Below are 25,825 nucleotides of genomic sequence, written 5' to 3' on the forward strand. Positions count from 1 at the left end.
CTCCCTTGAATCAGTGCTGTTACTCTTTATGTCAGCCCTTCTCAACTTTTTTGCCATTGAGAAACCTCCAAAACATGCCTTAGGCTTTGAGGAAGCCCAGAAGTGACAACAATGCAGAATATGGTATGGAAGCATACCCACCCAGGACCCTTCATCTTCCCACTCCCTCAAGGCCCATCACTGGCCATTTTGGGATGGGCAGGTGGGTTGATATGATCACATATGATCATATCACCCTATAAAAGTTTAACAAATTTAGAATATGTTAAAAATTGGCTAACTCCCCCCTCTATTCAGGAAACCCTTCCAGGATCGTCAAGAAACCCCAGGGTTTCGGGAAACCCTCGTTGAGAAAGCCTGCTTCATGTGAAGCCCATCTCCTATAATGCCATACACAAGCTGAGCAGTCAACTGGCAGTCATAGTGTCAAGCCAAAGCCATATCAACTCAACTTTGGCAATTATGCTTACTAACCCCTCATGATAAACTCTGAGTTGGAAAGACCTGGGAAAACTGGGGGTAAAAAACATCAGCAGCTATAATGCCATTGAGCCTACCCTCCAAATCAGCCTTTTCCCACGGGGAAACTGATTCCTATTGTCTGGAGATGAGCTCCCATTTCAGGAGACCTGGAGACCCCGCCTGAGAATCCGCAACCTTAGAATGGTACAGTTGCAAGGGACCTCCAGAGCCACCTGGCCCAACCCCCTGCCCAGTGCAGGAACCCACAACTACCCGCCCAGCCACAGAGGCCCCAATTCCACGCCCCCCCTCCCTTGTGTATGATTTTGCTCTCCTTTACGCTGGAGCCCAGGTCTAAAATGGTTCGACGGGACGCGATGGACTCCTGCTAACTACGGGAGGCGCCCGGCTGCCGCAAGATCCCTCTCCTCCTCCGGGGCGGAAGCATGCCTTTAAAAGCGCCTCTTTCCCCAATGACCGGGCAGGAGTCAATCAGCCCCCCGCCCCGTAATCCCTCCCCCGAGGCCCGCCCGGCGCCGGAGGAGGCTGCCCGGCATCCTCGCCTTGCGTCATTTCCGGCGCGCCGGCCGGGACCCGGAAGCCGGGGATGGCTGAGGTGTCGCTTTGCTCCCGGCCGGCCTGTGGCCTGGCGAAGCCGGAGAGGAGCGGGTAAAAAGGGGGGCGGGGCTGTATTCGTCCTGGTTCTCCGACGCCGGGGAGTGGGGGGATATTTGGGGACTGGGGGGGCGGAAGTGTCCCCTGGCTCTTGAGGGAGACGGGGCCCGTTGCCCGAGCAGCATCCTCCGCTTGAAGCCTCTTTGCCTAGCATGGGCAGAAGGTGCTGCGGTGGGGACTCTTTGAATCAGTCCCTGCAACCTCTTCGCCTAGTAGCAGCTTCATCTGCACCAGTTAGTAGGCGGCGGGGAGGTTGGCCTCCTTGGCGGAGTTCCTTCTGGGTTTGCGAGGAGGGTGTAGTTTACACATGCCTTCGGTTGGCTATGGGAAAGGAGAAGCTGTCGTGCAGTTGTTTTCAATGGGGGGGGGCACAGACTGAAAAATGAGAGAAGGAGACCGAAAAAAAATACCCTTTTTGTCACATATGATGTCATGAATTGCTGGAAAGTTTGACCTTCAGCCAAGGGAAGGAAAAGACGTCATGCAATCTGTTCCTATGTGTGTGCTTGAATTAATGCATTTAAGGGGGAAGAACATGTGTTCTAGAAATCTGCCTTGAGTATGTCTAAGATGAGGTATATTGAGCATAGTTTAGGCCTTTTTAAGTCTAGCTCATTGTGCAATTGGCCAGCCTACTGCAGAGGGGCCTGGAACCTGAGAAGAGCTCCTAAATGCACCATTCCCCCCCCCCCAAATTGAGAATGGCTGGTGTAGTGTATGTATGGGAATGTAATTGATAAGAACCCAGAAGATTCCACATGATGACACTGCATGCAAAATGTGAAATGGTTGTACAAGTATTAAAGATTGTTTCCTTCTGCCATAGTTTCTTCATCTTTAGATATGAAACGGTAAAAGGAGCAGTTCTGTACACTTCAATTAATGTTTTCTATATAATAAAGTTGACATCATTGTGCAGCATGCCGCTGGGCTTTTTCTTTATTTAGATTTGTATACTGCCCTTATCTCTGGGCGGTTTTAAAACTGCTCCAAGTACTTCCCCTGTTAAGTGATTATGAACTTGTTATTTTAAAACCTTATGCTTGTGAGGAGTAAAAAACAGATTTCTTGCTTACATTGAGATATTTTGTTTTTCTGTTCTCATAATTATAGTTGGAATTCTGAAGAATTATTGTGACAGTGGTCCCATATAAGTGTAATATCTAATTTGTGTTATACAATCTACTTGCATTATGGTAGTATTCAGTTCCTGCTACATAAAAGGACCTTGGGTTGATGAACTGGGAAATACCTTAAACTATGACCCAAATCTGATAGGGGTAATGAACCTGTTTTGGCATTGCATCACTTCTGTAGGTGGGTGGCTAACATTGTTGAATGTCTCTCCATACAAAGAAAAGGTTTCTTTATATAGACCAGGGGTAGTGGTCTTCCAGATGTTCATGGACTACAATTCCCATGAGCCCCTGCCAGCATTTGCTTGTAGTCCATGGACATCTGGAGGACCATAGGTTTAACTACCCCTGATATAGACAACCAGTAGATGAGGGAGAAGGCTAAGCTAGAGTTTTTCTCACCGATATCTAATTTTCTATACAGAAAGTGGGGAGGGCGGGTAGTATAACAGAGCATTCAACCATGTGAATTCTTATCTGCTGTTGGGATTGGTATGATCCGAACATAAGTTGAGTGCGAATAAGGCCAGACTGCCTGTTAATGTTGACCATATTCCATTTTAGCTAACTGTTTCTTCCATCATGTGTTTTCTGTTTAGTTCATACATAATATGGTTTCCTTTGGAACTGTTCAGGAATACGGGGTGTGTTAAACAGCTCCTATCTTCCACTCAGAAGTCACCACATTTCAATCGTAAGTTTGTTTATATGATGGTTGTTTGATTTGGGACACAAACACTAACAGGAGCTCAAATGTTTTATAGATTAAATCCCAAAATTCCCAGTACATTTCAGACTGCAGGCTCTGCAGGGCAAATTAATCAGTATTGTTTTAGATAAGGTAGTCTTTACCCTTGGACTGCAAGGCGAACAAACCGGTCAGTCCTAGAGGAGATCAGCCCTGACTGCTCCTTAGAAGGCCAGATCCTGAAGATGAATCTCAAATACTTTGGCCACCTCATGAGAAGGAAGGACTCCCTGGAGAAGAGCCTAATGCTGGGAGCGATCGAGGGCAAAAGAAGAAGGGGACGACAGAGAATGAGGTGGCTGGACGGAGTCACTGAAGCAGTAGGTGCAAATTTAAATGGACTCCGGGGAATGCTAGAGGACAGGAAGGCCTGGAGGATCATTGTCCATGGGGTCGCAATGGGTCGGACACGACTTTGCACCTAACAACAAGTCTTTACCAATACATCCAAGTTGATGAGTTTTTTGTAGTTGATTGTAGCTGCTTTTAACAATTACTAGCTGAATGCCTGCACTATGAGGAGTCTATGTGAAAGAATGGCTTATATACAGCAAGGCACTTTCCTCCTCTGAGATCCATCAGTGAAGTCTGAACAACCCAGCATTAAATAGAGAGCCAGGTTATCCACATGTACCATGCTTTGTAGTAGTCAGAGAAGCCTTTCTTAACTTTTTTTACCATTGAGGAACCCCCTGAAACATTCTTCAGGCTTCAGGATACCCCAGAAGTGGCATGATTGTGCAGAATATGATTGGGAAGCATAGCTGTGCACACATTGATCATTGGCCAGGGGGTGGGGGTGGAGGGTTGACATGACCATATATGCTCATATCACCTGATAAATGTATAACAAAATATTTAAAATATATATTAAAATTAATTAACCCAAGCCATTTGGGAAACCCTTCCAGGGCCGTAAAGAAACCCAGGATTTCACAGAATCCTGGTTGAGAAAGCCTGAGTTAGAGAGTTGGAGGGTAGTCCTGTGAGGGGTTCCCTTAGGTTGAGAAAAACTGATTGAATCGGGGGTTTCCAGATCAAGTTAAACTGTGCTATCCTTAAGAACACACTGTGTTCCCAGTGTGATTTTTAAAGAATGTGCTATTCTGCAACATGCTTTCAAGATGTGGATGGCATCTTTTTTTGCCTTTCATTTTCTTTCAATTTTCAAAAAAGTATCCTGAGTGAAAAACTGGAAAAAGGGTAAATTGAAAAAATGTATAAAATGTTTTTATTTGAAATTAATAAAATGCTTTTTCAGGCAAGCTTTTTGCTCACTGAGAAAAATTCTGAGGACTTTTCAGTTTTTCTCTGGTGGAAAAATTGAGAAACTCATGCTTTTAGATACAAGGATTTATTCACTCACAATACATAGCATAAAAAATGTGAAGGCCCTTTCCCTCTTTTTCCCAATGGAAATTTTGGGGAGCTCTGAAAAAAAACTCTTGTGAAACATTCCCCCCTGTTTGAATTAATGAAGTTTGTTAAAATAACAGAGTCCAGCAGACTGTAGGTTTCTCTCACTTTAATATGGAGTAAATTTGCAATCTTGCTTGTAGAAAACTAAGACAACTGTTCCTTTAAGTTACGTAACTATCAAGCTATTCTACATGTTAAGTATGTTGTAATTTATGCATTTTATGTTATAAAAGTAGCAAAATAGGTTTACATTTGATACGAAAGCTAGAATTGTATATATATAAATTGCTTCCAGATTTCTGCATTCATCCTGTTCCCCCCCAGTACACACAAAAAGCCTGGCCATTTTATCTGTGGTTCAAAACTTTTGGAAGTTTTACATTTCTAAGCTGGTGGACAATATACTGTTATAAACAGACCTGTCCCAATGGGAAACGTTTCTTCTATCAAAGCCAAGGGATCAATTCCCTCTGGTATGAAATGAAGAATATGAAACATGTTTGGGATTTCTTTTGTAATATTGTCAAGCACCCGTTGAAGTTGCTTATAATCTTTAAGATGCTGCCCACTTCTGGCAATAGATGCTCATTACTATTGAAAGGCTGCCCTCTTCTGGCATAATTTGTAACACAAAACCAAATATTAAAAATTTAGGCTTTCTTATCTAACATTTATTTAGGAATAGGGACTTATTACACCCATAGTGCGCTAATGTACTAAATGTTTTTGCCTTCCTTATTTCAAGCTGCTTGGACAAAATGTATTATTTTGGTAATACAGTTTTTTGTTTAAGACGAAATCCTTTTGTGCAATCCTTGAAATCTTTTATTTCCAGTTCCTGTTTTTACCAATGATTCTGGGGATGATGCTTGTGCCTTATGAATCTGTGACTGATATTAGACAATGAACTCATTCCACATCCTGTTTGTCCTGATGAATCTGTCCCAAAATGGGTAGGTGAGTATCTGAATACTGACTAGATAAAAGCAATAAGATCAAACTTTAAAGTCCACTTAACTTTTACCTTAGGAGCCAAACGTAAACGAGTTCTTTGTTGCCCTTATCAGTTCTTGTGCAAATGGGAAGATCAGTGTTTCATGTTGTTAATGTTAAGAGCAATAGATTATTTTATAACAGAGTTCCAAGGTCCACAGAGGTCAATTATGCTATGAATAAATACAAAAGATGTTGAGACTGCATAACTTCCTTTACAGTGTCATGCTTCACAAGACAGTTGGACTTTATCCAACAGGGCCTCTTCTGTAACAATGACAGTATTAATGATGGCTTTGAGTTTAGTTTAGATGAGTTGATATTGATGCAAAGTTAATAATTACTGTGGCAGAATGGGCCTGCTCTTCCATTGTCTAGACCTGTTAGCATTTGTATGAAGCTGTGCTGAGATATGAAGAAGAGTTGGTTCTTATATGCCGCTTTTCTCTACCCGAAGGAGTCTCAAAGCGGTTTACAATCTCCTTCCCTTTCCTCTCTCCACAACGGACACCCTGTGAGGGAGGTGAAGCCGAGAGAGCTCTGATATTACTGCTTTTTATCAGTGGTGTTTTGGGGCAGTTGTTGGGTCCTTTAGTATGCCAGTTGTCTGTTACAAGGAGATCATTTCATATGGGGCTATTCTTATGAATTTCAGGATCAGCATCTCTTGTCTGTTTCCTGCTTCCTGGCACTTCAGCATTTCTCCAGTAGGCTGTCCTCGGATGTTGAACACCACATTGCGACAGATAATTGTCATCGTTCTGCTTGTTGCTGCATTCTTCTTACTGTACTACTCAGTTGTTATAATCAGGAATAAATATGGCTACAGGGACAGAAAGCTGCACAGGTAAGAGCAGTAACCATCAGGATGCAAAGGTTTATATGCACAGCTGAATGCAACTTACATAGCAGGGGTAGTCAACCTGGAGAAGAGCCTAATGCTGGGAGCGATCGAGGGCAAAAGAAGAAGGGGACGACAGAGAATGAGGTGGCTGGATGGGGTCACTGAAGCAGTAGGTGCAAACTTAAATGGACTCCGGCGAATGGTAGAGGACAGGAAGGCGTGGAGGATCATTGTCCATGGGGTCATGATGGGTCGGACACAACTTCACACCTAACAACAAGTCTACCTGTGTTCCTCCAGATGTTCATGGACTACAATTCCCATGAGCCCCTGCCAGCAAACATGGGTAGCCATGTTTATCTGTCTATAGTAGTAGAAAAGCAAAAGAGTCCAGTAGCACCTTAACAATTAACAAAATTTGAAGCAGGGTATGAGATTTCATGAGTCACAGCTCACGTCTTCAGACACTACTGAGATCTGCAGTATGGGAAAAGCAACACTGTGTTTTCTCTTATAGGTACCTTGCTCGAGTCACTGACACCGAAGCCACAGATACCAACAACCCCAACCTGAACTATGGCATCATGGTGGACTGTGGCAGCAGTGGATCAAGGATCTTTGTGTACTGTTGGCCAAGACACAATGGCAATCCTCATGATTTGTTGGACATCAAACAAATGAGGGACAAAAATAGGAAGCCAGTGGTTATGAAAATTAAACCAGGTACGGGAAACATCCACGTTTTTCTGGCTAGTTGGCAATTATTTTATTGGTGGCAGTTTACAAATGCTTCCCCCCTCCCCTCAATTTTGTAGCAGTTTTTATCCCTTTGTACTTGGGATGATCCACGTAGCCTGCCCTTATCCATCCTCACTCAGAATTAAGTCCTGCCAGTTCTTTTTGGACTTACTCCCAAATAAATGTGTTTAGAATTGCAGTCATAATTAAACGGTTGAAAGGATGTTGGGCATCTAATCAAGCATTGCTAACAAAAGAGATTTTAGTAGGAGCATTAGAAGTCATTAAAGTGATGACTGCTGTCTTTTGTGAAGAGCTTTATATTTCAAATTACCATAATTAATGTAAATATAAACTCGGCCAACTCATTCTTGGGAGCAGCTCTGCTTGCGATACTAGCTTAAGAATGGATAGTTGCACAGTTTAGCCCACAATGGTATCTTCATTTGTCTGTGACTCAGACTTACATGGCTAAGGGCAGGGACCTGCTTGGCAGGCACTCCCCCTAATGTTAACTTGTCCCTATTGTATTTGTGTTGAATGTCCTGTTAATCAGTCTGCGAAATACGGAAAAATGTTGTGGCCCCAAGTGGATCAAATTAAATGTCCACCTAATTCAACATCCTGTTTTCCAAAGAAGCAGAGCAGGTGACTCTAGGGAAGTTCACAAGGGGGGGGGGGGCTTCCCTACTGTTTCCCTCCAGCACTGGCATTCAGAGATACTCCACTTTTGAGTATGGAGGATGCATTTAGGTATCATAAGTCCAAAAGGGGCTGCTTCCCATGAATTTATCTAGACCATGGATGGGCAACTATGGCCCTCCAGATGTTCATGGACGACAATTCCCATGAGCCCCTACCAGCTGGCAAGGGCTCATGAGAATTGTCATCCATGAATATCTGGAGGGCCACAGTTGCCTATCCCTGGTCTAGACCTCTTTTAAATGTAATCTAGCTGCTGTCATTGAATCATGTGACAGTAAATCCCATCACTTACCTGTGCATGGTAAGAAGAAGTAATTCAGTTTGTCCTGAATTTGTCTGTTTCATAGGCTGTCTTCTGTTTGAGTATTTTAGCTGAAGGGGGAGAGGTTTTCTTTATCCATGTTGAACACACTGTGTATAAAGTTTTGAATGACAGTAGACATGCTCAAGTCATGCGTTTCTTTTGGGCATGGAATTTTTTGTTCAAGGATTTAAAGAAAACCATAACATTTCTTACTCTGGCAGTTGTGCCATCTGAGAGAGTGGATTTTGTTCAACTGCTATATTTTCTCCCTTTTTTTGTTATATTGTGCTGAAGGTTATGCAGGAAGTCCTCAATAAGTTATCATTTAATGCAGTTTTCATCTCTTAGAAACAAACTTTTCTTCTCAGTATCTTTTTGTGTTGTGATTTTTTTCTACAATATTAAAAATACCTCTGTTGTTCTCTAGGCATTTCAGAATTTGCTACCTCTCCTGAAAAAGTTAGTGACTATATTTTTCCACTTCTGAGCTTTGCTGCAGAACACGTACCCCGTGCAAAACACAAAGAAACACCTCTCTACATCCTCTGCACAGCGGGGATGAGGATCCTGCCAGAGAGGTGACTGCACAGCTATCATACCCTTAACCCAGGGGTCCCCAATGTGGAACTAGGGGCACCATGACACCCGCCAACACCTTTCTTGGAGCCTGCTAAGGGCTTCTGCAAAGTGTATGGGGCTGAGTGGGGGTTTTCATAATGAAGTTTTTTAGTTGGCCATTGGAGATTTGAGTGGCTCTGTAAATTCTAATAATTTTTGCTTTGGCAGCAGCTGCCACCACAGCACAAGGATCTGTGACTGAAAAGAAACTGTGGCAGCTATTTTGTGGCCAGCTGCACCTCCTGCAGCAGCAGTTTTGTGGTTGCATCCACCACATTGTGTCAGAAATCCAGTGGTGTCAGTAGGCTCAAAAATGTTGGGGACCCCTGCCTTAGCCCAAAACAGGAATCCACTTGACTAGGAGAAGTATCAGAGGAGAATATGAGATTTTATTCTTATACAGCTCTGCATTGCTTATTTCTCAGGGTCAGTTGCCCTGTGATGTTTGTAAGTTGTGTTATGCACTTATATTGGGGTCACATGGACACCCACAATTACACTAAAAGAGAGACATGTAAGGTGAAAACTGCACACGTTTAAGGAAAATGTTTGTCAAATCCTTGCTACTGTTCTGTTCCTTTATTGCCAAAAAGAAGAAATAAAGGAATTAGCTTGAGTTAGGGGATTGTTGCTGGCATATCAAGTGAATCTTTCAAGTTTATTTATTTTGATAATTTAATTTGGGATTTGTTTAGCTCTCATGCTAGATTAGTGCAGTATACTTTTTCTCTAGGCAATGGTTTGATTTAGAGGATGGAAGTATGGCAAACGTCTTTACTTCCAAACTTTTTGGAATCTTGCAGCCAGCAAAAAGCAATCTTGGAAGACCTGCTTACTGATATCCCAGTGCATTTTGATTTTCTGTTTTCGGATTCACATGCGGAGGTTATTTCAGGAAAACAAGAAGGTAAGGGTTTTGAAATGATATTTCTGGATATTTTAGCACTGAAATGATGGATTGTTGTCCACATCACTTGGCGCTTCAGTGGAAGCGAAGTAGCCAGCTGATTGCGAAAGAAAGAACTTCGGGAGTGAGAGGCACAGGGTAAGAGAAACAGCTCAGGATGAGGAGAATGAAACAGATGCATATCCCTATTTGAGATGCCTAAAGGGTGCAGTGAGCCTTTCAGAACTGTGGCTGATACTAGATTTCTCCAGCATTGGATAGTCTTAAAGGAGAAGAGAGTCCTTCTCTGTGCTGGAAGTTGTCACTGAAGGGTGGGGAGGGGTGCGTCTGTGTGAGTGGGGAGGATTGTTAGGAATGTTATACTTCTTTAAAAGCATGTCGTAAGCCAGATGTCCATGGACTGCAATTCCCATGAGCCCCTGCCAGCAAATGCTGGCAGGGGCTTATGGGAATATTAGTCCATGGACATCTGGAGGGCTGAAGTTTGACTACCCCTGTCATAAGCATATGTGCACCCTTGCAGAATTAACTTTGTTATAAGAAAGGTTAGGAAGGTGCTAGTGTTAAGACAGAAGAAGATGGTGGACTTAAGATTTTTGGGAAGTTATTGTCCCTGAGTTAAGGAATTGAATGAATTGATGGTGAGAGGGTTTGCTTGGTGCAAGAGCAGGTGGCACAGAATAAGACAATTTGCATATGTGCATAATACATTTATGTTTTTATATTTTTAATGTAATCTGTTTATCGTGCAAGAAAATCTTATAAATATGATTACAGTGAGGCAGGTGGTAGGAAGTATGGAACTTGGGGGGGGGCAATTAAACTGCCAAATCAGTAATTCATCTGAGTAATGCAGATTACGAAAGTACTTGCAGTAACCTTTTAAACAGTCCACTAAAACCATTCCCAGAATGATATATGGAATACATTCCTTGCAAGCACTCTTTGCTGCTGTATCTTTAAGTTTCTTTCTGTACCAACTTCCGAGCTAGGACAATTGGCATTTTTTGGTCTTGGTCATACCTTCAGAATCTAAGACAATAATGTGTAGCTCACCTGGTACCTGAATAGTCGTCTGTTTGGATGAATGGAATATTTTAAAAGGAGAATGTAGTGTTTTTATCTGCGTAAGCATTCTTTGTTTAGCAAGATATTACATCGTAACTTCTGTTAACATGAAGTGTTCTGTTCAATTGCTGTAGGTGTATATGCTTGGATTGGCATCAACTTTGTCCTTGGAAGATTTGAGCATACTGATGATGGTAAGTAGCTTTAATAGCAATAGGAGCTATATACGACTGCAGAAGCCCCAGTGGTGATCTGCTGGATCAGTCCTTCTCCAATGTTGTTCCACTGAATGGACTTTGCTCAGCAGCAGTTACAGCAGAGTTATATCCAGTGTTCCCTAATAGGTTGAAAAGACTAAAAATATCTGCATAGGTTAATGAGAGCACAGTAAAATCAAGTAAAGATCCAAATGATTCTGCATATTTCTTCAGGTAATAGAATGCATGATAAGGGATTTGATTGGAGGTCTTTTTCTTCTTTGTGATTATGACATATGAACTTCACTGCCGTATCAAACTATGTTCCATTTAGCCTGCCTACCAGTAGCAGCAGTTAGCCAAGTGTCCTTGAGTGCTCAAAAGAAGGGCATGAAGGTGATGTCCATACCCTGTTTGCTCCCAGAAAGAGAAGTACACTGTCTCTGAACTGAGCTTCCACTTAGCTGTCATGGCTAATAGACCCTGATAGGCGTATCCTCTATAAATGGCTTCTTTTAAAAAAGCCATCTAATCCGATGGCCATCAGATTTTGTAGATTTTAATTGTGCCTGTTAATTATGCTTTGCTTTTGAACATGCTGCGCTTTAGCCTGCTGCAGACCAGCTTCATGGCATTCTTTTATTATACAGGAGACACATGCTTGTGTTACATTTTGTACAGCTCTGTCATATCTTCTGTTACTCCCCATTTTTCCTGGTCCCAAGCAGAGAAGCGGAACTTTGTAGAGTTGTTGCTTCAGCCGCTTTAAAGTTTTCCATTCTGTTGCTAGTTTTGCCCAGCATCCCGAGTCCTTTCTGTTCAAAGACCGCTCTGACATCATAAAACTTGACGCAGCAGCACATGGATGCCTTGGGCAAGAATACTCACTCCAGATCAGTTCTGCTAATGGTGATACTTTGCTCTAGTGCAGGGGCTCATGGCCATTGTTGTCCAATGACGACTGGAGAGCCAGTTTGGCCACCTGTGCTCTAGTGCAAGGAACTTTGTGCTGACACACGCTTGCAAGAGCCTCTTCCATCAGTGGAAGTCTCCTTGTAGGAAGCTCCGCAGGTAGTGTAATGGGTCCATAAGATCTAGCCTTCTGTTTGCCGTCTGATAGACTCTGACTCTACATCCACGTGGCTGGTTTGCTGTCGCAGCACTGGAGGCAAGCGTGGTGACACAAAGATGCAGAGTGCATTAGATTTCTCAGGAGTGTTTCTTTCACCTTTTATCTTGCAGAGGATGATGCCGTCGTGGAGGTGCATATCCCTGGCAGTGAAAACAAGGAAGCCATTGTCCGAAAGAGGACTGTGGGTATACTTGACATGGGTGGTGTGTCAACTCAAATAGCCTATGAAGTCCCTAAAACTGTAAGCTTTGCCTCTTCACAGCAGGTTATTATCTGTACAATTTTCCTTCTTTTTCTTTTGTTTTTTTCCCCTGTATTTTAACCCATATCCATTGATTCTTTTTTCTTTTGCGTATTGTGAGTCCTGTGCTTCATTGCAATGGCATCTTCACCCCAAGGCCAGAGAAGAGGCGAACGAGGGGGTCTCCTCAGTTAAGCAAATCCACCTGTATTTAATCATTTCATCAGTCGGCTTTAATATCATTGTGTTTGTTTAGCACAACTGTTGTTTCTCTTAGCCTCACGTTTGTCAATGCCAGGAATACTTTTTGTGTTAAAAGATTGTATTGTATAAGGTGGTGGACAATATGATTTTTTTTGGGGGGGGGGGAGGGAAGTCTTTCACAAAACTGAAGAGTAAAAAATAAGCCTCCATAGAGAACAAAATGTGTCCGAAAGATAGCATGGCAGCAGTGGTGTTATTGTGCGTAACGTATCCAGATGCTTCTCTGGTTTTGTGAGATTCAAATGAAGCCACATGAGCATCTTAGCATTAAACATTTACTGCTTTTTATTTAGATTCAAATGGGTAGCCATGTTGGTCTGAAGTAGCACAATAAAATCAGAGTCCAGTAGCCCCTTTAAGACCAGCAAAGATTTATTCAGGGCGTGAGCTTTCGAGGGCAAGCACCCTTCGTCAGACTAAAAAGCTCACGCCTCGAATAAATCTTTGTTGGTCTTAAAGGTGCTACTGGACTCTGATTTTATTGTGCTCTTTATTTATTATTCTTTACTTGAAGGGGGAAAAGTCTTGTGATTTGCCCCACAGTGATTCAATGGGCCTATGTTTTTATCTGCCCATGAATGTGTGCAATTGTAAATGTTTACATCTCATTTTGAGCAGCTTTCCAAAAAGAACCCAGAGTTCTCCATATCATCTTTCCTTGGTTAGGAAAAACCAATCAGGTTTTAAGCACTATATTTGTGTATAGCTCTTGATGTGTGCCCTTGTGGGGATCAGTTCATTGCAGGTGACAAAAAAATAAAATCTGTCGCCAATCAGAAAACTCACAATTGTTGGTTTGGGGGATTTTATCTGAGTCTGTGAGTTGAGTCCTTAGCATCCAGATCGTAGAATCCAAATAATATTTCTGTTATAGTAGAATCATCCATTATGTCCAAGGTTGGTCCCACATTATTAATAATGGCATATCTTTTTTGTGGTGCTTGTTTATGAAATTTCAATCACACTTCCATGGATAAAAGAAGTTCAAACCAGCTGACAAAAGTGAAGGTCTATATTGTGACTAATGTTTCTGCAGGCTCAAGGACTTGTCATGGAGGATGATTTCCCACTTCCTTCTTCCTGTGAGACTCACTAGCCCCTGAAATTCTATTCCTGGAGTGTGGAACAGGGTTCTAGGAGCTTTCCAGGCCTTGGGGGCGGGGGCGGGAATCAGAAATTGGGCCTGCAGAAATTCAAGTCAGGATCTAGGCAGATGGTTGGTTCCTACCTGCTTTTCTTTTGGCACAAGAGGAAGGAAGGGCTTCTCTTGGAACCCATGACAACAAAAATCCATGTAAGATTGGGTGCTGCTGCTCTCTTCTAGCAGTGGAAAAGCTGGTAGGCTCCCATCCAGTACAGTCCCTTACAAACAATGGTAGTAGGTCATCATGATGAATAATTGTTATAGACAGGAAATACTGCCTGCAAGAATTTTAAAAAGTTATACTTCATTATCCATTAAAAACATCAAAACCTTCAGAAGTAAGTTTTGTGTGTCTGTCCGACTCGCCCAAACCCAACCAGTGAGTTTTGTGCCTCATCAGGGGAACATGAGCCTGGATCATCTCCCAAGCCCTGGATTCACTGTCCGGTGTTGTGCCAAACTCTTTACTAAAGATGCCCTTTGATACGTGTAGACTTTTGCCAAAGAAAGAATCTCACCTCACACTCAGAAATGCAAACAAACTATATGTCCCAGTGCTTACGATTAGTGAAGCTGGTTTTAAAAATTGCTTTGCAAATAGGTGCTGACTATTCACCTGTCAATTTGACACAACACTCCATGGTCCTCTGTGACATTTAGGAGTTTGTTTTCCCCTCTTAGGAGTGCTGCAGTGTCCTAAATGCTGTTCTTGATCTGTCGAATTCAAGTGCAACCTGTCAGTCATGGATGGCAGCCTGCAGGTGCTCATTAATCCTCCCCTTGTTGCTGCCTGCTAAGATTACAGAAATGGGGAAGGGGGGAGGCGGCAGATGGCTTTTCAGCACTGTAATAATAACAGTTCAGGCTTGCACAGTAGCCTGTGCATTCCGGTGGAAGTCAGGTGAAAAGTCTGGTATAGCCTTTCAACAGCCAAACAACAACAAAAAACACATTTTCTTCCCATTTATAAAAACATCCCTAGCTATTAATGTGGAGTCAGTTTTATTAGGTGCAGATGAGTGACCATTTTCAAGGCTGTATTAATTCCTGTCTCACTTTAGCAGGAAAGGGAGATAATGGGATGAACATGAGCACATATAGCATTATGCCACAAGCTTTGGTCTGCATTCCACTGGGGGCAGGTTATGTAGGTTTGGTCAATGTACAGGGAATCCAGGGATGGATGTTGCTTCCTCTAGAGTGTTGGTATCGGGCTCTAAGGATTTTTGCAGAGAAATTTCTTATGAAAAGGTTTCAGAGCCCCGATTTGAAGTGATTCCCCAGTATTTGGGGTGTTGCTGCATAAATCATAAGGCAGAACTATTTATGCCTCTTATTCTCGTGTTTGGCAACCTGCAGGAGGAGGTAGCCAAGAACCTACTTGCAGAGTTCAATTTGGGATGCGACGCTCATCAAACAGAACATGTGTACAGAGTCTATGTTGCCACTTTCCTCGGCTTTGGGGGAAATGCCGCGCGGCAGAGATACACAGACAGCATATCGGCCAACATGATATTTAGAAACAGGTAAATTGATCTGGGAATGACTTGACTTCATCTAGAAAGTGCTCAACCATCCTCTTATACACATAGCAAACCTCAACATTGAACGGGCGTGCTGTTGGGGACTGTAGTTCCCTTGCTGAAATTGCAGTTGTTGACCTTCGGGTGTATGCCGCTCTGTGCATAACTGTCTTGAAGGGTGTATGGCATCTTGGACATTAAACAGTGTTGGCCCTGGTTGGTCCATGGGATGGGAGACCACCCAGAAGCCCAGGGTTGCAATGCAGAGGCTGGCAAGAGCAAACTACCTCTGCTCAGCTCTTGTCCTGAAAACCTCATGGGGGGAGATCAAGTCAGCTGTGACTTGACAGCATTTTCCACTCCTATTCCAGGGCCTTCCAAAGGTATGAACTGGGCCAAAGGGAATACAGAATGAATATTGATACGCCATTGCTTTCTGTAATTTGATTATGTGCGGCATGCTTTACCTACAATAGAGTACTTTTCCCTCAAGACAGGACCAACTGTACTTGTGTTCTAGCCATAATGCTTTTTTGAGTAGTATAACTCTGTTCAATCTTGATTGCAGACTTCTAGGCAAACAGATTGGTATGACGCCCGATACCCCCTATTTAGACCCTTGCCTGCCTTTAGACGTTGAGGATGAAATCCAACAGAATGGGCAGAAGATGCATCTTCGTGGGACGGGAGACTTCAACCTATGTCGTGAAGTTATTCAGACTCTTCTGAATAAGACCAACGAAACGCAGACGTCTTTGAACGGTGTTTACCAGCCTCCAGTGCACTTTGAGAACAGCGAGTTTTACGGGTTCTCAGAGTTCTACTACTGTACTGAAGATGTGTTACGGATGGGGGGAGAGTACAATGCTGCTAAGTTTCTGAAAGCTGCAAAGGTAAATCTTGTTCTGGGTCATCTGCTAAGCACGATGTGGATCGCTGTCTAGAAAAGTGCATGGATCATGGCTTGGTAGAGAAGTGTCTTAGCTAGAGATGGCCAAGGTTCTAATTCTTGTCTCATGCAGGATTTGTCATGTGACCTTGGGCAAAATGCCTGCCTTTAGGTTCCAGTCTGTAAATTAGCAATAAATGGGAAAACGCATGGATGGATAAAAGTATGTGTTCTACCCAACTCCTTATCTTTGAATCATTTCAGTCACCTCCATCTCATTCCCTCTCCTGGTATGTTTCTGCCTTCACTGCTTCGGCTTTACTACTCTCACCAATGTGAAAGACTCCTGCTTCCTTCAATGACATTGTCCTTCCTGTCCCTTATGACTGGAACTGCCTTTCAGCACACCTGGATGATGGCACTTCCCTCATTCCTTCAAACCTCAGGATTCCTTTTCTCAGACTTTCTCATGACATTATTTCTACCTCATGCTGAAGTCAGGCCTATGTAAATGGAATTGAATGCATGGCCTTCTCTCATTTGCCCTATATTCCACCTACCTACCTCCTTTCTCCCCTTTATCTTTTTTCTGGCCTCAGATTTTAGATTGTAAAGCATCCAGTCCTCTTCACATACATCCTTCTCCACCTCTGGTAGACACATGTACTGTGTACTTTGGACTTACTGCCCTCACATGCTCATGTGTGTTTTTGATTTTAAAGAGGCTGTCTTACAGAAATTAGGAAGTAGTTTGCTTACAGAGTCGCTATATAAATAGGCATTTGGTATGTTCCTGGCGTCGAAAAGGTATTTGGTAGGTTCCTGGCGATTCCTTCTACATTCTGAAGAGTTTGTTTCTGAAGATAAGTGTTTTGATGTGTTCATTGGTATTTTTCTGTCTCTCAGGATTACTGTGCCACACAGTGGTCTGTGCTACGGGAACGTTTTGATCGCCACCTTTATGCATCACATGCTGACCTTCATCGACTGAAGTGAGTATTGTTCACCTTTGCAATGAAATCTGCTCCAGGAAACTTGGAAGGGCGATAGGACTAAAACCAAACTATTATAGCAGGGGTAGTCAAATTGCATCCCCCCAGATGTCCATGGACTACAATTCCCATGAGCCCCTGCCAGTGAATGCTGGCAGGGGCTCATGGGGATTGTAGTCCATGGACATCTGGAGGGATGCAGTTTGACTTACCCCTGTTTTAGAGCAAAAGAATTCAACAAGGCTTGGGAGATTTTCGATCTTGCTATCTGAACAGCTGGTCATCAGATACTTACAGTGCGATACTGCTAACATGACTAGGGTATCATTTTCATGTATTTATTTTTTTTGTAGTTATGGTGAAGGAGAGAATCATGAATGTTACCCCAAGCTCCTGAAAGAAAGGGCAGGTTAAAAATATGATGTATAACTCAGTCCTAGTTCATACCATCCCTGTGGCTGCTGCTTGTCCCCTTAGGGTGGAAGAGTGAGCTGATGCCCACTCTTTTGACTTTTCATGGGAACTAGGAGGCTTGTGTTTGGGAGGCTTTGCAGGTACAATCTCCTCTCTGTACCCCAAAGAGAACTAGGCTCTCCCCATACGTTACCTGCTTGATGGAGGGCATTTGTAAAGATGGTGGCGCTTTGATGGATATATGAACTGGGCCTCAGGGCCCAAGAAGGTGACTGTGGCTTTTCTTGCTTATGACAAATGATTAGCAATTGTGCCATCTGAAATCACTGTCCTTTATGTGTTCATAAGCTAATTTCTAAAAAAAAAAAACAAGCCTGAATACTTCAAAGTCAGTTCTTTAATATGTATCATTTATTTTACGTCCCTTTCTGAGTTTTAAGTTCTAGCTCACTGGAGCCATTACTGCCTCTGTCATAGCAGATCCATAAAACGTTTCCAGGTAGTAGTTAATTCCTTTGGACACAATACAAATAATGCTAGAGCTACGCAAGGGTCACGTAAGACATTGAATAGGACAATGGGTGTGCAATTATGTTTCCAGCTATGGCATTCAGACATTCTTCTGGATTGCATTCTTTATGTTGACGTCCTGTTGTTGTTCAAGTAACGTGTTGATTCCTAATTATTACTGACTTTATCCCCTGTAGGTATCAGTGCTTTAAGTCAGCCTGGATGTATGAAGTGTTCCACAACGGCTTCTCTTTCCCTGTAAACTATGGCAACTTAAAAACTGCGCTGCAGGTTTATGATAAAGAGGTGCAGTGGACTTTGGGAGCCATCCTCTATCGAACCCGATTTTTGCCTTTGAGGTATGGCTTGAATGTTCTGAACGTCAGCTCATTATGAAGCTGGCTAGGAAACACCAACTTGTTTTCTACACAGTGTCCCCCAGAATCATAGAATCATAGAATAATAGAGTTGGGTCATCTAGTCCAACCCCCTGCACTATGCAGGACACTCACATCCGAATCGCTCATCTACTGTAACCATCACAACGGTTGTTGCTCTTCAACACTGTGTAGAACCACTGAGATGCCTGCCTCATTGGGGTTGGGTGGGAGATGATATGATAGCGTAGTAGGCAAAGAAGTGCCAGCTGCCAGCAGTATCTACAGGGGCCTGCATTTGTTCTTGACCCTTGGTTTTCAGCTTAGTTAACTAGAGCTGCCTTTACCCCATGCTGGTTTGGCACTGATCCGTCTGAAAGGCGGATGAGCTTCTCCTACTACGTTTCCAGGGGCAACGACCATTTGGGAGAGTTCTTTCCCACAGGAAGGTTGCCAATTTCTCAGCCTGTCACCTTCGCAGTCCTCTTAAGTGTTGTGGTGGCTCCTCTCTTGCCCTTCTCCAACAACATGTCGCTCCAGACCGGTATCCCCGTCCTATTGTGAGCCTTGTGGCCAAGATTATACTATTACCATTTGGAGGTTAAAAATCAAGTGATATCTTTAAACGTTGATGTAAATGATGAAGAATTAGAGGACTGTTACTGAGGAAGGTGCTTTCACTGAAAGCGGATATTATCTGGATGCCGTTCTGGCAGACGTCCAGCTGATTAAAAGACAAAGAAATGCACACTGAAAGGACACGCTTTACTTTTGATTTCTATTTTATCATATTGCAGTTGGAATAGGTCTCTCCTTTTCTTCTTGGTTAACCATATAGACCGTCCTACATTGCTCTTGTGGCCTCTTGTGGCGCAGAGTGGTAATGCAGCAGACATGCAGCCTGAAACTCTGCCCATGAGGCTGGGAGTTCAATCCCAGCAGCCGGCTCAAGGTTGACTCGGCCTTCCATCCTTCCGAGGTTGGTAAAATGAGTACTCAGCTTGCTGGGGGGTAAACGGTAATGACTGGGGAAGGCACTGGCAAACCACCCCGTATTGAGTCTGCCATGAAAACGCTGGAGTGCGTCACCCCAAGGGTCAGACAAGACTCGGTGCTTGCACAGGGGATACCTTTACCCTTAACTTTACCTTACATTGCTCTTGTGCCACTTCTCCGACCGAGGGCAAGACTGCAGACAGAGTCCAGACTCACTGAACTGTGGGGTGGTGCTACAGAAGCAGTAGGTTGTCCAAGCTCCTGTCCTTTGGCGATTCACAGTCTTGTTTCTCTTTCCTCCTTTGCTCCCCTGTCCCAGGGACATCCAGCAGGAGAACTTCCGCGGCAATCACTCCCACTGGCGCAGCTTCTCTTTCGTTTACAATCACTACCTGTTCTTCGCCTGCTTCTTTGTCGTGCTGCTGGCCATCCTGCTGTACCTGCTGCGGCTGCGACGGATTCACCGGCGAATGCTGCACAGCAGCCAGTCCCCTTCCCTCTGGATTGAGGAAGGCCTCCCGCCACAGAAGATCCCAGGAGCCTTATAAGCTGTTGACCGCTCCTCCTGAGACTTGCTCAAGGAAAAGCCATTGTTTTGCCTCAGGGTTCTTCTCTTGCCCCTAGAGACCCTTACGCCGCAGTGTGGGGGACGAGGGGAGTATCAGATGGAAGACTGAGGAGCAGCTTTCCTAGACGATCAGCCAAAATTATTTTAAAACTCTTTTATTGTAAAAGTAAATGCACTTTGATGGGGGAAGGGGGGACAGACAGGGCGAGACAGTGGAGACTTGATGCCAGTAAATGAATAAATGGGAAAGTAGCAATCTGACTTGTGCCCACTAACTGTGATTGTTCTGTCCATGTAGAATCGTAGCGTTGGAAGGGACCTCCAGGGTCATCTAGTCCAACCCCCTGAACAGTGCAGGAACTCATCATTACCTGCCTACCCACAGTGATCCCAGTTTCATGCCTGAGTGACCCCACACACACCAAAAAACTCCAGAATCCAGCCTGGCCTGGAGGAAATTCACCTACCATCTCAGTGGCGATCAGCAATTCCCTGGGCATGCTGGGAAGGGCCATGAGACAAACACTGGCACACTCCTTCCTGCCCGCCAACTCACAATCTGCCTAAGTTAATCAAATCAGCATTTCTGTCAGATGCCTACCTATGTGATAAACCAGCTCTTCAGAGTTCTTATATGATCCATGTGGGCCTCCCCAGGAGTTTCCTATCTGACCTTGTAGTCTACCCCTTGTCATACACCTGCAGTGTTCTGACCCACAGGCAAAGGGCTGTTTCTTTCCTACCATGAACATCAACAGAGGCCTTGGCAGAGTTCTCCTTCGATGGCTCTCAACTTCACATTCCCCTGTGCATGTATCTCAGACAGGAGAGTAAATCATGAAAGCGAGTCTGACTGGCACCAGGTATGGGACAGGAATGGGCTTTGAGCCCTTTGCCTCTGAGCAAATGCCTGGTGTGTATAGTAAAGGGAAGAATCTGCCATATTCTCTTTTGCTGTGTCTACCGGGGAACAGGTGGTAAAAGAGTCCTTTATGTGTCTGGGCTTGTGTAGGGGTATGTGGCTGGAGAGCCAGTTTGGTGTAGTGGTTAGGAGTGCGGACTTCTAATCTGGCATGCCGGGTTCGATTCTGCGCTCCCCCACATGCAACCAGCTGGGTGACCTTGGGCTCGCCATGGCACTGATAAAACTGTTCTGACCGGGCAGTGATATCAGCGCTCTCTCAGCCTCACTCACCCCACAGGGTGTCTGTTGTGGGGAGAGGAATGGGAAGGTGACTGTAAGCCGCTTTGAGCCTCCTTCGGGTAGAGAAAAGCGGCATATAAGAACCAACTCTTCTTCTTCAGCCCTTACTCTGTTTAAAATAGAATCCCTCGTTTAGAAAAATTGTTGACCAGGGCAATGGACATAAAGCTTCTGAGCCTCAATCGAAAAAGGAACACACAGGGTTTTTCTGAAAAACTAGCAATGCAACTTGTTAAGATGTGATGTCTACAATGTTCTTGCAATACTGTGATAGAAAAGTCTGGTTGGCTATTGTAATCTGTGTTGTTGCAAATACACTGACCACATTGCAGAGCTGGCCTTGCCAGGAGACCTCATTGTGTCTGGCTCGCAGTGGCCTGTTGTGGCAGGTGTAGCTTGTGGCATTTAAGCTTTCCGACCCAATGGCGACTCTCAGTGGTTCTGTAGCAATGAAGATTTGTGCCGGTCTGAAACGGACAGTCTGTTGTGACAGCAGCGGAATACGAATGTGCCTGTCACTTCTTTGTTTCTGGCTATAAAAACCTTACTTGAAAACCTGTTCATAATTAAAAGTGGCATTTATGTGAAAAAGACTCATAAATACAAGCTTTATCATCATCTTCATAAAGCAGCATCTGTTTTTACTCTTGCCATTCTGAGGATTTTGCTGTGAAATTTGGAGTGGTTGTGACTTAGTAATTCTTCCAAACTTGAGATTGTGATAAGAATGATACATTTAAGTGAATTCAAATACAAACAGATGCCAATTTTATATGAAGACTGTTAACTGTAAATTGCATTGAGAATGCTTTTGGAGAAGGGTAAGCTGGCGTGTACATTAATGGATAAATAGATTTCAGGAATTAAGCAGAACTAGAGTGCCCGACTGCAGGGTTCTGAATATCAAAGTCCACCTGACCTTCTCCCCGCCTCCACAGCTTTGGCTGTCTCAGGTCAGCTGCACAAGGGGCAGCTGACCTTCGGACCTTTATCTCTCGCCCTGTTTGTTGTGATGCAGTCCATCAGAAACATGGATGAAAACAGTCCTGCAGCCTTGGTACTTCGGCCAATAGAGCAGGCTTTTAGACCGCTCTGCAGGGCTCCCCCTGAAGCAGTAATGAAACATAACGCTGCTAAGAACCTTACCTGTGTCAGTTTCCCCTCGGAGTCCAAGCCTTCTGATCCGCAGGCATTGTCACAAAGGCTGTGTTGATAGGTTTATGAACTTAACATGCTTGTCTTTCTTTTTCACCCAATCCATTAAAGGAGGGGAAGGGCGGGTAGGAAGAATGCAAAGGAAGCGACTAAGGCCTTGCTCTCTGCCCTTTGCCAATGACCTTGCTGGCAAGGTGAATGACATTCAGGCCTCTCTGTCGTCGTGGCTGCTTGCACGTCTCCATCAATGTCCTTCGCTTTTGTGTTGCGTCAACAAGCCTGAGCTGTTCCCCATTCACCACCTTCTCAAATGAGTGTTGTGTTAGAACAGTTTTTAGCCTTTTGGAATGTCCTTTGTGTATGAGGAAACGGTTTTCCTCTACACTCATTCTCTTAATCCCAGGCCCTTTTTTAGACCTGGTGAACAAGAAGGCTTTGCTAATGTATGTCCATTTTGCGGTTGTGCTTGACAAAGACAGGTAAAAAGTTTCTCTGGCTTCACAGCAGGCCTTCTGGGTCACACTGTTCCCCATAGTGGCTTGGTCTCAGCTATTGTCACTACTTAATGATGTGTGCAACTTTGCTAACCAGGTACACAACTGTGATGTTGAATACCACTGTGTGGTGTGTTTAAACTCTGTTTCTCAAATCAGTTTGCAGATGGTAGATGCTGTGTTCAAGTGTGTTCTCTTTTGCTTTCAGTGTTGTCACTTTAGAAAGGGAAATGTTCCTGAATCAATGAGAATTTGCCCATGTACAAATTAGTAGCGTGAAGAGACCGGCAGGACAGATGAGCAAACTGCTGCCTTGCTTGTGTGATCAGGAGCAAGGTGAGAGAGAGTGGAGTGCCATGGAGTTCCAGGGAGACCTTTCTCTCTGAGGATAAAATGCAACCAAGGACCAAAAGGATATTTCCCTCAACTTTCATGATCAGAAAATAAGCATTTGTTTTCCAAAGCTGAATTTCCCTTGAATTTTGCTTTATGCCACCTTCCTACAAATAGGCGCTTAGGACAGATTAGAAGCACATAGCAATACTGGGCTGTATCCTATAACTGCGTGGTCAAGAGTGGAACCTTCCTCCAACCCAAAGAGCTGCTTCTCCTGGGGAAAGTTCCGTAGTACAGAGGAAGGCTTTGCTCAGGTAACTATTAGGATAAAGGCCAAAACTGACCCAGAAATGGAGGAAGAAGCATGAAGAAATAGGTGCATTCATTAGCCAGCAGCTGGTAAACTATTCAGAGCAATGAAAATCAGATCAAAAACAAAAATGCAACATAATCAAGTAACTGCCTAAAGGGATGAAAAAACAATATATTTGCCTGGGAGTGCCACAGAGTTCCAGGGAGACCTTTGGGAAAAGGTTTTCATAAACTAAACGATAAAGTTATTTTGTCCCCTCGTTATTGGGATGGCGAACTAATCAGCCTAATCCAGGCTGTAAAGCAGCCTAATCCAGACACTGGTTTGCTGCCACATGAAATGGCTTAGAATGAGGCTACAGTTTTTCTGTGGTCCCAATGCCATAATATGGAGAATATTCAGTGCTTATCTAGTTAGACAGTAAAGGCAGCAGCACAAGTAGGTAGAGATTGACGGAGTTAAAATATTGGTCTGTTCAGGCTGCAGCTGAATCTCTGAGTTATGCAGAACTAGCAAACAACCCTGACAATTTACCTGCTGCCCAGAGGATGAACCCTTGAACCTGAGCCTGGGAGCCAAAGCCTCCCACCTTGGATTGCCAGTCTACAGGTAGGCTTGGCCCGATGGGTCCTAGATCTGAAATTACAATTTATCTGCAGCCTAAAGAGGTCATTTCCTTGGAGGGAAGGGCAGCTTTGGAGGGCAAACTACACCACATCTCTGCTGAGCTACCTCCTTTACTCAAACTCCACCCTCTTTAAGCTGAGCCCTCAAATTTCCAGGACTTTCCCAAGTTAGACTTGCAAGCTGTCTTGAAGTCCTAACATTGATCTGAGGCTGGTTCAGAGACTTGTGATTGTGTGGAGGGGATTGGTTAGAGGTACTGTCTCTTGTGTTACAAAAGGAGTGTGTTCTGAAATCACCTAAATATACCCTAACCTAGGCTTCCGGCCTGGACTTTATTGACAGCCAGCCCCACCTCCTTGCTGTGGCCTTGTCGACAAGCACCCCTAAGCAGGTCTACTCAGAAGTAAGCCTCATTTTATTTATGGGAAAGTGTTCTTATTATTGTAGCTTTAGTTTTCTGTGAGCCAGAATCGCTTGTGACCTTGTACTCTGCTTGTGGCCTTTGTTCTTTGTGGCCAACTTAGCTTAGTGATTAAGAGGGGTTTGGTTCCCTGCTCCTTCTCCACGTACAACCAGCTGGGTGACCTTGGGCTGGTCACAGCACTGATAAAGCTGTTCAGACCCAGCAGTAATATCAGGGCTCTCTCAGCCTCACCTCCCTAACAGGGTGTCTGTTGTGGAAGGAGGAAGGGAAGGATTTGAGACTTCTGGTAGAGAAAAGTGGCATATAAAAAATAACTCTTATAGGAGCTGAAAGTTAAAAGAGGCTTAGGTATCAGCTCAGCATATTACTTAGTGCTTGTGAATAAACTGGAGATTTCAGGGTTTGTAACAGAAACCAGGTATAAAACTTGAGGCTGTGACCTAGCCTTCTGATTTAGCCGAGACTGGATGTGACCAGACCTCAAAGTCCCCCAGAGGCACCACAAAGAGCACAGGGTTGCTGCAACAAGGACCTCTCTGATTGGCTAGATATATGAAGCCTCTGGATTGGGTAGGCCAGATAAAAACATGAGCCTAATAGTCCCTTGTTCCTTGTTTTTTAAAAAAGCCTGTTGCTTTTGAACTATTCTCTTCCCATATGCATGCATACCTTTACTATTTGTTTATTTGTTTATTTGTTTATTTGTTTATTTGTTTGTTTGTTTGTTTGTTTGTTTCTTTCTTTCTTTCTTTCTTTCTTTCTTTCTTTCTTTCTTTCTTTCTTTCTTTCTTTCTTTCTTTCTTTCTTTCTTTCTTTCTTTCTTTCTTTCTTTCTTTCTTTCTTTCTATATATACCGCCCTCCCCAAAGGCTCGGGATAACATATTCTAGTTTTAACTACAGGTTGACTTTAACTAGGTGTCCACAGAATGTATTATGAAATTGTAGCCAAATTTTCTCTTTAAAGGAAAAGGGGAGGTAGCAGCAACTCTCCACAAGAAAGCTGTCCCTAGACTGGGTGAAAATCTAGAGACCAAGATGGCTAATTATGTTGGCAGAAGAAGATCCACACAAGGGATGAGAAGAACCAAAGACTCCTCTTGTGCTTTGAGAACAGTGCAAATGGGTACCTGGGTGCTTAAAATGCTTATTTTAAGAAATCAAGAAGATCCAGTACCAAACTGAGAATATGCAAAGAAATTGCTTGCTACGGAACCCTTAAGATGAAGCCGTGTCTTGCTTGCTGACCTAAAAGTCCTAAAAAATTTTGTAAAGCCATACTCCTAGAAACTGCAGTAGGACAAGTAAATGTTATAGTGAGAAATCTCAATGATCTAGGAGGAGGTTAAGATGCATATTACTTGGTTATAAGACACATAGCTTTCTTTTTCACACAGGTTCTCAATGGAT

General features: G+C 43.7%; 1 protein-coding gene across 4 annotated transcripts; it reads left to right on the top strand.

Moving 5' to 3' along the window:
• The first annotated feature begins 933 nt into the window (after positions 1–933).
• Positions 934–21,717, top strand: ENTPD4 (ectonucleoside triphosphate diphosphohydrolase 4). Of its 4 annotated transcripts, none has more exons than XM_077305219.1 (14): positions 934–1,131; positions 2,873–2,967; positions 5,276–5,397; positions 6,089–6,280; positions 6,795–7,000; positions 8,452–8,602; positions 9,446–9,549; positions 10,752–10,811; positions 12,057–12,211; positions 14,955–15,121; positions 15,687–16,011; positions 16,914–16,999; positions 18,121–18,282; positions 19,616–21,717. In XM_077305219.1, exons 3-14 carry the CDS (start codon positions 5,390–5,392, stop codon positions 19,842–19,844), a joined length of 1,845 nt encoding a protein of 614 aa, XP_077161334.1. In that variant the 5' UTR covers positions 934–1,131; positions 2,873–2,967; positions 5,276–5,389; the 3' UTR covers positions 19,845–21,717. The 4 variants fall into 4 exon arrangements, with proteins under 4 accessions (XP_077161334.1, XP_077161335.1, XP_077161332.1 ...); XM_077305220.1 differs by having other exon boundaries at positions 12,057–12,187; XM_077305217.1 differs by having other exon boundaries at positions 5,276–5,393.
• Positions 21,718–25,825: the final 4,108 nt, after the last annotated feature.

The sequence above is a fragment of the Paroedura picta genome, chromosome 12 (genome assembly GCF_049243985.1).
Source record: "Paroedura picta isolate Pp20150507F chromosome 12, Ppicta_v3.0, whole genome shotgun sequence".
Lineage (NCBI taxonomy): Eukaryota > Metazoa > Chordata > Lepidosauria > Squamata > Gekkonidae > Paroedura > Paroedura picta.

Coding starts and splice junctions, on each gene's coding strand:
- ENTPD4 (XM_077305217.1), top strand. CDS start 5,344: ATGAACTCATTCCACATCCTGTTTGTCCTGATGAATCTGTCCCAAAAT. Junction 15,122..15,686: donor AACATGATATTTAGAAACAG/GTAAATTGATCT, acceptor TCTTGATTGCAG/ACTTCTAGGCAAACAGATTG. Junction 17,000..18,120: donor GCTGACCTTCATCGACTGAA/GTGAGTATTGTT, acceptor TATCCCCTGTAG/GTATCAGTGCTTTAAGTCAG.